Source organism: Chelmon rostratus, chromosome 11 (genome assembly GCF_017976325.1).
Source record: "Chelmon rostratus isolate fCheRos1 chromosome 11, fCheRos1.pri, whole genome shotgun sequence".
In the NCBI taxonomy this organism is placed as follows: Eukaryota; Metazoa; Chordata; class Actinopteri; order Chaetodontiformes; family Chaetodontidae; genus Chelmon; species Chelmon rostratus.
In genome coordinates, this window is record NC_055668.1 from 15,384,187 (window position 1) to 15,396,795 (window position 12,609).

Consider the following 12,609-nt stretch of genomic DNA (forward strand, 5'->3'; position numbering starts at 1 on the left):
TCCAGATGACCGGATCGCAACTGGACGCAGAAGGTGGAGGAGGAGCTGCTGGCCTCTCCTGCCAAACGCTGACGTTCTGTTTGGCTTGTGGTTCTGCTCCGCTCCGTCCGTCTGGCAGGTACACATGCGGACAGAACAACGAAATATGACAGGATCCCTTCTCAAGCACGCAGCTCAATCTCTGTCCTGCGCCTGCAGTGTGTAGCTGCCTTCGGGAAGTCCTGTCAGCGCTTACCATTTGGCCTTGAACCTGCGCTAAACTATTGAGTTCATCATGCATAAAACATTAAAGATGTACATCCGAAAGGCTGTGGCTGCCTGTTTATTGGCACTCACAGCTCCATAAACCATTTTCATCCCTTGCAGGATGAGACACACGTGCTCCACAGTCCTATTGATGGCGTTTAACACAGAATATAAACCATAAAACACAATAATAAACATAAGCGGAGCAAATAAATCAGATTCATAATAACCCTGAGGTGGGATTTATGTAAGCAAAGATAGAGTCTTTGTGCAAATTGATGGTACAAGCTCTATCAAAGCACCAGTGAGACACTAATATAGTCTTATAAACACACCAGGAACACTCTAAAGTAGCTTCATCTCTCCTCTTTGGCTGGCCTAAGTGCTTAAGTAATGTATTGCTTTCATAAGTGTGCAACTTCGTGGCACTTTCTTCAGTGGAAATATGTCTCCATCCTCTGGGTAGTGTGATTAAGAATAAAATACAAAGAGCATTACTATGGAATAAATTCAAACTGTGACATAAAGCAGGAAAGTGTTAGCCGCACTGAGCCGAGCAGCAGCAGTTCTCTCTTTGAGAGGCCCCTGTGACACCGGCAGGGAGCTCCATCACCGCCACACACTGTCCCCCTGGCACCCGAGCTAATGTATCACCTAAGGATTGCAGTAATATCTGTCTGATGGATGTTTTCTGAGTGGAGCCAGCCACGTGTACCCCAGACAGGAGCCTGCGTCGCTGGGTGTAGCTCTGAGGAGATGGGGCCTCTGTTCCAGGAGGTCTGTTACGCTTCTACCCCCCTGCTCTCCAGAGCCTGAGTCCTGAATCCTGCACCTCCTCCCAGTCCATTCATCCTGCTACCTTGCCCCATCCTTCAGCCAGTTGTGAGTGTATGCACATGCATGCATGTCTGCTCACATGTGTTACTCACAGGTCTCCACCGAGACGCCGGCCGCCATCCTGGGGCGATGCCTGGGCTCCTCCAGTCAACTTTACTGCCTTCATTTGGCCTGATGAATGGCTAGCTGCCTTATCAGTCCCTCTGCCTGCAGTCTGAAGTGGTTCCCCGGGGCCTCGCGTTGCCTGCAGGTTCGGTCGCTCTCTCCAGCGCGCGCTCTTCCTGCCTCTTTTACATACTGTACACTCAGAGACACAGCCAACAGAGGCGCACAATTACACACAGATGATAGTATTCTAGATGTAGAGTTCAGAAAACGACATTCACATGAACAAAAACAATGCACCAATTGTAGCAGCCAAAACCTCTGCAGAGCCCAAACACACACACACACACACACACACACACACACACACACACACACACACAAACAAGGCACACAAGCATACGCACACGTCAGCTAGCAAATCCATCATCTTTATTTCTTCCCAATGTGCTCATATTTTTCTTGTGGCTGCACCATGCGCACAAAAATATTTATTTTTGCTGATTTTTTTTCTTTCTTTTTCTTGAGGAAACACAAAAGAAATCACACCTCTCCTTCTCCCTGGCTCATGCCAAAATAATCAATGCTTTCCAGAGAGGGACTTGTGGCGCGACATGCGTGGAGGGAAGGCAGAAGGATGCAGACATAGCTCCAGGGCTCTGGTTGTAGATAATAAGTGAGGAGCAGTCCTTGGGTATGTTTTACAGCTATCAAGACTCATCATATTTGACATGCATTCTGGTGTTTACACAGTCTCCTCCGTAAAATCCTCTCCAGCTATAGAAGGGAACAGGGTGCAGGGAGCACACACAACGCAGCAGCACGTACACATTCTGCACGCAGAAGTGCTTAGAAAAGAGGAGCCGGTTGTTGCCTTTCCTTTCTCTCCCTCTCTCTCCCTCTTTTCTCCACGTCCCATCTCTTATCCACGGCACAATTGGCGGTGTTAGCACCTGTCAGCTGACTGACTTCTTGTTCCCGGTGGCTTATGAAAAAATCATGGCTGCTGGGCTTCAGAGGCTGCTTTCCCATCAATATGAATTCACCATGGTCTTCATGCAACATTAGGCCAGGCCCTGTTTTCATACAGCAAGCCACACGCTCCTTCGTCTGTAATACACAAGAGGAAATGAAAAGAGTAAATAGTCCTTTTAGAATGTTGCATTCGATCATGGGTGGAACCAAGTCGCCTATGAAAGGGACCAGTATGCTTGGCTCTCAAAAGCACATTTGCTTTCCATCCCCAGATATTACAGCACTGCGCTCTGTGTCCCTTATTAGTGTGTCCTGTCTTACTGTACATGAAACAGGACAATTCTCAGCACAGCTATCGCCCTGTTACGTTCCAAACAAATGTTTCCGCATTTGAGATGCCTAACTCGTTTTATGTACTTTTAATATAAGTGCTAAAGCAGCATGTTGTGTACGAGGATAGTGCAGAGCTGAGAGAAGCACAGCATCCTCGGCAAAATGACACGCGACGGATAATCGCAGCTCTCGCTTATTTAGAATGAATTATGCCATTAATTTGAATTGTTTCCCGTCTGCCTGTGCTTTAGTCCGATGGTTCCCAGTGTTCACGAGCACAGACCACACGAGCTGAATCCAAGAAGAAAAAAACAAATCTCTCATCCACAAAATTGTGTTTTTTTAAATACTTTTTTCTAATATTTAATTAGTTCTTTCGAGATATCTTATAGTTACGTCTGCAAAGTTTATGTCTTCAAACCTGCTAAAATGATTCTCAGAAGGAAAAATCAGCCTCCAGCTGAATTAGCTTCATGCAGCTTGTGATGAGCAGGGCTGGCTAATATATGTAATTTTTCTATGAAAGTTCCATTTTGTGGAACATAAATAATTTCTCCATCTATAGAAGAACTTTACTGAAATAAAACAGCTTAAAACTGTTAAAACTTTGATTTAAACTTAAACTACATGATCAAAGAACAAGTAAACATAATAACAAGCATTTTGCTATTTGACATTTTTCAATACTGTTGCAAAAGAGCATTGATGTTCGATGCCCAGCTGTAGCCATGAGGGGTTGCAAATATATTGGTTTGCATTAAGGCGTCACAAGCAGCTGCTCTAAGTAATCAGTAAGTAACAGAAAGATGGTTAAAGCTACTCTCAAATGTTGATTTCAACCTGCTAATAAAAGACTCATCTGGCCTTTATTTTACATCTGCTGCAGAGCCTCTGCTTTCCTTCAGCTCTATCTCTCTTAAACATGCTGAAAGTCAATTAACTACACCACTTCTCCCTGACATCATCGCGCTAATACAAGCTGCTCTTGACCTTATGTTTGTGTGTGTTGTCTTGATTGGATTAACTTCAGATGTGGTGTGTGTCCGGGTCTATTACAGAGGGTGTGCTGTGATTTCAAACCCAGAGCCCGAGCCCCCTCCCTCCCCGAAGCCCTCCTCTTCCTCCAGCCACTGTCCCACCCCTCTCTTCCTTTACACCTCCCTGAAGGTCTGCTCTCCCAACACGCCATCTCCCAACACCCCACACATGAAGAATTGTCACGGACGCACACACACACACACACACACACACACACACACACACACACACACACACACACACGCCTCTGCTCGTGCCTCCCAACAGTCATATCCCATGCGAATCCTGCACAGTGATGGAACGCCTGAGGAGATCCATCCCTGCATCTACGCCCTCCATCTCTCCCTTCCCTTTTTCCAAGTCCGGAGGGGTCATCTCAGACAGAGGGCTCATAATCAACTCAATTAAGTGAGTCTGATTGCCGTGGCAAATTGTTCCGGGTTATAACATTATCGTTAGTGCCTCAAGTGCGGTCACAACGGGACACAGCAGTCAGATGAGAGTGAGAGTAAAAGGAGGGGAGGATGTAGCTGCTCAGGACAGAAACTGAGGCAGGGGTCGCCTTTGCACACGAAACACCAGAAGGATGCAGAGTGTGTGAAAGAGAGCTAAAATGTAAGAATCCGGCGCTGCCACAAAGACAGAGCGCCTTTCCTCTGGCGTTGACTGACAACCACGGCGAGGTGTCGTGGGAGCAGCTCTGCTGTATGCAGAGTGATACAGCTGGCAGACCTGCTGGCTTTAAAACCAGTGGTTCACCCAGTAATTGTTTCTCGGGATATGACATTTGTCTCTTTTTGTGGCTTGCTCAAGGTGTCAACACCTTTCATATACCCAAGGCTTTTTTCGCTGTGGCTCACGTGCCCTGAAGCAGCCTGTTTGATCTTTTTGAGGACTGTCAACTTATCGCGTGACTCCATGGAAATTGAATTCTGTATTTATTTGCACGCCAGGTTAATAGTATAGATGCCTGGGTGATTTGAAAGTCAAACAACCGCACCTGTCATTCATTTCTGTTTATTTTATTTTATCCCCCCCCCCCTTTTCGAAGCAGATCCTCTGTTTTGTTCTGCACGGCTTGAATACACAAAGAGAGGATGATAATGAATTGAGTGGCTTATCCTCGACACTCACGCTCCAAAATACACAGTAGTCTAATGCAGCGGCTATAAATCCTGATTCCCATGATTGAAAAGCAGTTTTTGGGGCAATATGTTTGTTATTTCCTCATCTACATCCTGCAACTCTCCAAGTGGCCTACATAAACTGATGCTCTTTGAGTGTGTGTGTGTGTGTGTGTGTGTGTGTGTGTGGAGGAACACTCGTTTGGGTCTTGCACACTGGCCCAGTTTGAGCAGAATCGGTGTCAGCGCGCGCGCGCGATGCGAGCCTCTTCCGGAAGCTTTAAACAGACTTGTCACGTCGCGAGACGCTGCTGTCAAGCGGGAGGACAAATCTGAGGATGTCAATTGAATGCCGAGAAATGTCTGTCAGTCGTTTTGACGTTGGCCTCTCCACTGTGATTAGCATCACTTAATATTCATGCGCGCTGATCTGCCTGCCGCGACGACGCCGAACTGAGTGCTGCTATTAGAGTGCATCCAAAAGCCCTGTGATAAAACACACACACACGCACACACACACACACACACACACACACACACACACACACACACACACATATGATGGAACAGCCACGAGGAGGCACAAGCATGTCAGCACGCGCAGCCCCGCGCGCCCCGCGTCACAGGTCAGTGCAACAGTGAAGTGATGCCAGTTCCCAGCCAGGGGAGCGCAGGCCTGGCGCTCTTTGTGCCCGGTGTTTGCGCAGAGAGGCAGGCTGCGGATTAGCTAAACAACACTGCCACTTGCTGTTTACATTGAGGTACTGAAGGGGAAATGCAGAAGGATGAACTGGTGAGGCCTAGAAACTATTAAATGTGTGTATTTTTGTATTCCAGGAGTCCCTAGTTAACGCTTGAATCAAAGACAAAGCACGTTTTGGCGGACCTGATTTTTTAAATCTGCATTTGTTCTCTGCATGGTTTGCACAATTTAAAAGCCTTTTCTTCTTCTTCTTCTGCAGCCGTACAGTGTCTTCCCTCCCGCACCCCAAATGCATCAAAACAGGAACCTCTTGAATTATTTTGTTTCATATTAGCAGTTGTATGTGTCAGTTTTCTTTTCTTGTTTTTCCTCCCTCTCTCTCTCTCTGTTCCACCTCTGAGAGAGTGTGTGAATGTGGATCATTGTGGCACTCTGACAGTCACGGCCGGGAGGAGGAACAGTGGCGCGCTCGCTGCAGATGGCAGCGCACATTTTTTCATGCCTTAAACAGACACAAAAAGCAGCTGAGGGACCAGGGCCTGTCTGTAGAATGTGCTGGGGAAGAGTAGGTACTTGGCACAAGTAGCAGAAACAATTAGCGTCACATAAGCAGAGGCCTGGAGCAGCTGGAGAGAGAGAGGGAGGGAGGGAGGGTGAGGATGGTGGAAAAACACGGCATCTCATTTTCACCGAGAGGACCTTGGCAGCGCCGTGCGCACGCTCCGAGACATCCCCTTCCTCCCCTCGTCACAGCTCCGGCATTCCTCTTAAGAGACACTCGGTGTCACGGCTCATTTCATTGACGCGCTCTTGTCGTGTTTTTGTTTGTATCCGCGCATTCTTAATTAGGGAACAGGCAGAGGAAGCTCCGCGTCCTTGGAGAGACCTCGCATCCCACTCACGTCCCCAAAAACTCCCTTTTTGAACACTCCTGGCTACCGTCCTCCCCGTTCCCGTTTTGGAGTTGGCGAGACGGGATGAGTTTAAAGTGTGGCTGGTGACAAAACGCTGCTCATTAAACTTTGCCTGAGCTCAGAGGAAATGTTAAATGTTAAATCGCTTTTGACAGGAGGAGCTGGATACTTCCTGCAAAACACCTGAAAACCATCACTTGTGCATATGAGTTTCCAGGCTTCGCTCTTACATTTTTGTCTGTCTCCTCGATTTCTTGTAGTCTTTTGACAGGATGAAGTGCTCACGTTGGCCTTTCTCTCTGTATCTGTGTCCAGTTCCTTTACCATACAGAGCACAAAGTGACAATAATGCTAATGTTTGGAACAGTAGCACACGTGCAGAGAAATGAGGCCAGCTGCTGCTGGTGCAAACGGCCAGTGGTGGAGGAAGCACTCACATCTTTCACTTATATAAAAGTGGTCAATCCCCAGTGTAAAAATACTCTTTTATAAGTAAAAGTCATGCATTCAAATTTAGGTGAAAGCAAAAAATAAATAGAATTAAATAAACTTAAAGTAGAAGCATCTTTTATACAAGATGGCTCATTTCAGAATCATATATTTTTCTCTTATAATTTCTGGTGCATTAACGTGTTCATCACTTTAATGTTGCAGCCGGTAAAGGTGAGGCTAATCTACAGTAACCTAGAGTAATATATCCTAATTTATTAGTTGTTTAAATTTTTGTAATCTAATCTGAATCTTGAATGTAGCCACTAACTAAAAAGTTATAAAGGCTGGTGGGGTAAAAGCATAAAGTCACACAAGTACCTTAAAATTGTACTTCAGTACAGTACATGTACTAAGTAAATGTACTTAGATACACTCCACCACTACAAATGACATCAGAGACACTGACTGGCTGATCAAAAATCACCTGTTTTTCACTTCAGGAGTTTAAATCTTTGTTCTCAGAAACATCTTAGTCAATACGTGCGAACATGTAGCGTTTGGATGAGGCTTCACTTTCTTTTCAGCAAAGCTAAAATTTGAATCCCAGACAGTGGGAAAAACTTGGCTCTGAACTGCACGAGCGCAAGCAAAAAGTGGATTTTACATCTGTGCCATCAGGAAAGGTTTCAGGGGTTTCTCTCTGATTTTTGCTCACAAACAGTAACTGTAGCTGCTAACTTCTCCACGCTTTGCTGTGGACCTCCACATGTCCACAGATGTAAATTGAGCAAAACACAGAGGACCACAGCAGGAAATAAACAAACAAATCGTCGTGCTGCCACTAGGAGGCAGGATTGTGTAGCAGTGATGGACAGTGAGGTGTTGAAAATGAATGAGACAGACACATCTGTGTTATTTCATAATGAAATGTACACTCACACACAACCATCCAACCAAATTCTAGACACTTTTTGGATACTTTCTAAAGCTTTAATCAACACAGAAGCAGAGAGTTGGAGTCTGGCTTCCCTCAGCTGAAAACAATTTAAAGCAAAGGTTGTGCCATTTTTACCACATAGCGAAATGGGAGAGTTTCGTGGTTTTGATCTTCTCGAGCAGGAATTTCCGCAGCGGGGAAAGTGATGTCTTATGAAATACACCCCTGTTTACCTTTCACTCATGAATTGCGGCATAGCACTGAGTAATAATATAAATTCAGGAAGGCTGTGAGATCAACATACGCAGATGAAACAGTTCAAAGTGCTTGTTTGGATTGCAAAACAACTGGCAGAATATCTGAGGTGTTGTGAGATTCACGGCTTCAGCATTTTTAGTGAATTAATCATTTTATTGTAAGTATGTTCATTGTTTTTTAGATAATATCCCTCAAAAAAGACTAACTTTCTGTTTGATATAAAAATAAGGTTGTGTGTCCTACAAAAACTCCCACTTTTGCAATATACTCTCATCCAGATCAATAACTTTAGCCTCCCTCTCAAAGGTCAAGCAAAGTAAACACTGTACAAGAAAAAGGCCTGACAGAGAGATTCAGTGGGTTAAAACTAAAGCTGTCCAACCTTTCTCTAGCCAGGAAGAGCCCAGAACACAATGGCGACAGATATTAAAGTGCTGCTTTGCATCGGACTTGCTGTCGTACTGACAGGTATGAGGTGCTGGTTTTATGATCTGGAGGGTGACAGACGCTCTTGGATTGGTGGTCATGGTAGCTGCTGTTTCTTGTCGGTCAGGTGTGGGAAAGTCTGCCTTTATTGGGAAGAGCCACGGCGGAGGGAAGAGCGACTCTGTGCTGCAGTATGTTGTTAACAACTCACTGAGGGAGCACCCAGTCCTCACCAAACTCAAACTGGTAAGACAACCGGCGACGCTGCTCGGCCTCTGATCGGGCAAACCAAAAGAGCCCATGTTGCCCCCAAGTTAGGTATCTTAAAATTTGAAATTCTTTTGATCACCTTTAGCCTAGCACGGCAGGCACCTGCCAGCATTTATCAACATGCTGAAGCCACCAGCAGGTTATGGAAGTCAGTTGAAGCCTGGCTGGCCGTCCTGTGCTCCAGGCTGAAAACTAATTGTGACTTTGAAGTTTGGTGCTTCTAAAGTTTGGATCTGACTGCCACTGGATTTAAGATCAGCCAACACTCTGGAAACTTTTTCAAAGCAGCTGAAGACGTACCTGCTCAGAATTCGATTTTGTTTAATCTGTGTCATATTTAACTTCTACTATCTTTAATTTCTACACACCAACAACAAACTCATAAAGGATATACAATGTACCACTGTAAATAATTTCAGGATCCAAGCAGTATACTTTCTGACCACTAGAGGGCGACACAGAGCCAGAGAACACTGCACAGCTTCAACCAGTGAGGAGCACCAGGATATGTTGTTTATCATTTAGTCAGACAATACAATAATATATGTTCAACTACTTTCTATTTTCATTTCAGAGAACCCTTGAAGACCCGTGGGGTGTCATGATGGTTGCCAGTGAACAGGCCCAGTTTATGGCAAATCTCATTAAACTGATAAATGCAACTAAGGCTATTGAGATTGGTGAGATCAAATAGAAGACTATGGAAGCAAAAAAGGGTCGTAATAATTAAAATTTCAAAGGCAACTGATGTAAGTGTGAAATTAAACCGCTACTGAATACTTAAAATCAAATCCTGGTGACCTTACGGCGCTAAAATATTTTTAATAGCCTGGCGGGACAGAGATCTGATTGACTCCATTCAGGCTCAGCTGCTGATTGATAGGAGCAAGTTAAAGCTTCTCAATTTTTGTCTGAATTTAACCGATCCAATGTGAGCAACTGGATTTTTAAAACTGGAATGGATCCTTAAAAGGACAGATTGAACATAAGCAGCCTGAATATAGACACCTAAAAATAAAAATGAGTTCAAAAGGTATTCAGGTGCAAATGAGACTCAAATCCATACACGGCCTTTCTTCGCTCCCATTGTTGACTCTTTTATCCTAACAGTCTCATTCTGAAGTGATTCAGTTAACATTACATTTATTGTGCAGGGATGTACACAGGGTACAATGCATTGAGCATGGCGTTGGCCATGCCGGCGAATGGAGTTGTGGTGGCCTGTGAAATAGAGGAGACCTATGTGAACATTGCCAAGCCATTTTTTAAAGAGGTGAGAGAATTCCTTCCTAAACAGCTTCCATAAACACATTGCTCAGTTCACCGTGCAACACTTGAATCTGGTGTTTTGCAAGTACAGTGAGATTGATTGTTGGCGCTGTCAGAGCCAGGTTGTGCAGCAGACAGCATGCTGTACATCTACCTTCTGTCAGTATGACAGCATGCTGCCGGCCGGAGGGCAGAAAGGTGTCTGCTCAGGAAGCGGTGTCACGTAAAGATGCAAAGCCAAGCAGTAAAACCAGCCCCTGTTTAGCCTTGCCTAACATCCACCTTAAAAAACAATTAAACATTTTAAATCCATGCACAACTTGCACTTTGCACAATTTAACCTTGTGTGCAGGCTGGAGTTGAAAACAAGATAGACGTGCAGCTTGAAATAGCCCTGAAGACACTGGGTAAGTGCTTTCAATCTCATCTCAACTCTGCTAAAAATCACTGCTGCGTTTTAATTTTCACCTCCGTTTCATCAGACGCACTGATAGCAGCCGGGGAAGCTGGGACTTTTGACTTTGTGTTCATCGATGCTGATAAATCCAACTATGACAGCTACTATGAGAAGTCCCTCGAGCTCATACGAACAGGGGGCATCATTGCGATCGACAATGTAAGTGCACCTTCCACAAGCTGGCTGTGCATCTGCCAGAGGACACATTGAGAGGTGTACAGTATGCTCTGCAAGCTCTGTTTTTTGTGCATTTGAAGGTGCTGTGGGGCGGAAGGGTCGTGAATCCTGCGCCCAGTGACATCACCTCCCAGGGTCTGGATGCTCTCAACAAGAAGCTACACAAGGACCAGAGGATTGATCTGAGCATGCTCACCGTGGGCGACGGGCTGACCATTGCCATCAAACGCTAAAAGTTACACATGTTTGTCTTAATGCTGCTTTAGATTTGATATCAAATAAAAATCACAGAATATCACATGTGGAGCACATTGCCTTCTCGACTTGTTTGTCAGCTACAACAATCATTAGACATTACAGCTCCTTTTCTGTGTTTACAAGGACAGCAATCATAAAATAAGTGCAATCAAATGTAAACAAATGCACAGTTTTAAGCGTCAAAGTGACATTATTCAGAGATCAGTAAATGCTGCAGTGCTACAGCTCCGGATCAGATAAACATTCAAATGAGTGCTTTGCTTTTCTTTGTCACAGAACATGTCATTTTGTTTACAGGCTGATATGATCAGCTGTTTGTAGCTACATTAACAGAGCGGCTCATGCATCAAAAAACAAAATGACGTAAGCGGAATAAAGCAGAGAGACGTTCAGAGAAGCTATAAGCTCTTTATAGTGAGGTGAAAATAGAAGCCTTTATTTGTGTGTGTTATCACACCGCTGAGTGGATCGAATTGTTGTGATCTAGTGTTTTTTTCTTTACATGACACTCTTTCTGTTACATTTCAGAGCTGGGTTAAAGAAATGGTAAAACATTCTGCTTTAACTGCAGCTTGAATGTAAAAAAAAAGAGTCTTGTTCTTGTACTCGCCGAAGGCAAGCAGCACTCCCTTTCTTTAAAAACAGTTAAAGATGGCTGCAGAAAACAAACAAGAAGGTTATTATTCAAATCTACACTGTACTAGTGTAGACAGAGAAAAACACACAGGAGCCCCGAGCGACGTGAGCGCTGTGTGAAATGTGGTGTTTTTATGTGATTTTCCAGCTAAATGGCAGCAGGACAAAGCAAAAACCTGAATTTATGCTTTCAAAAAACATGTGATGAGATGAACAGGGAACAATTCAGCCTGTAAAAGCTCAAATAACAAACCTATTTCATGTGTTGCACGTATGGGCTGAGGAAAAACACTGCTTAGTCTACATACTGGCATTAAATTAAACATTTACAAGGGTGGAGGATCCTTAAATTGACTGAAAGTGAAGTACTATAGTGTAGAAATACTTTGTTATACGTTAAAGTCACAAGCAGGCTGAACACACTGCTGTGGATGTTTGACTGCGGTATTCAGATCCTTTAGTCAAAGTAGAAAGCAGAAATACTCCATTACATGGTTGGAATGTGGGGAGATGTGGGGGCGAGTGGGGTTTGGAGGGGATATAAATATGTATAAAATTTCCACATGATGAAAAATAAAGTAACATAAACAAAAAAGAAAAAAAAATACTCCATTAGAAGTAAAAGTCCTGCTGTCTAAATGCTGCTTATGTTAAAGTACAGACATATTATCAGCAAAATGAACGGTGGATGCAGTGGAGTAAAAAAAAGTGCACCACCTCGCTCCAAGCTGTAGTGAAGGACTCTAAAATATCATAAAATGTTAACACTCAGGTGCAAGTGTGTTGGAAAATGCTGGAAGCAGCCCAGTTCCATCATTTCTGGCTCTATGCTGCAAAAGGTGTGAGTGCAAACCTGTCCAACCAGCGAGGAGGAAGTACCTGTGATATGACGTCATCCGCTTAACGCAGTAACGCGGGGTGATGGTGAAACTGTGGCCTGCTGTTAATGAGGGACTTTAACACCCTAACCTCTCTAACACAACACCACCAGCCATAAAAATCATGGTGATGATAATAATTAATAATAATGCAGAGAGGGGGCTGGTGGTTGCCAGGCCTCTCCTGTCGGCTGAGCGCGTCACTGCTGCCTGCGACAAACTGTAGTGTAAGCGCTCATTACACCATCAGCTGACGCTACACCTTTTCAGCACCGCGGACAGCTCCGTTCTGCATACCGAGCAGATGGCGACGCTTATAAAAGTCCGCATGGAGCG

The 12,609-nt window shown here is 44.5% G+C and overlaps 1 protein-coding gene across 1 annotated transcript; it reads left to right on the forward strand.

Moving 5' to 3' along the window:
* The first annotated feature begins 8,315 nt into the window (after positions 1-8,315).
* On the forward strand, positions 8,316-10,734 carry comtd1 (catechol-O-methyltransferase domain containing 1). The gene is made up of 7 exons (XM_041948030.1): positions 8,316-8,370; positions 8,456-8,574; positions 9,173-9,278; positions 9,753-9,871; positions 10,220-10,274; positions 10,350-10,483; positions 10,582-10,734. The coding sequence occupies exons 1-7, from the start codon at positions 8,316-8,318 to the stop codon at positions 10,732-10,734; spliced, it is 741 nt and encodes a 246-aa protein (XP_041803964.1).
* Positions 10,735-12,609: the final 1,875 nt, after the last annotated feature.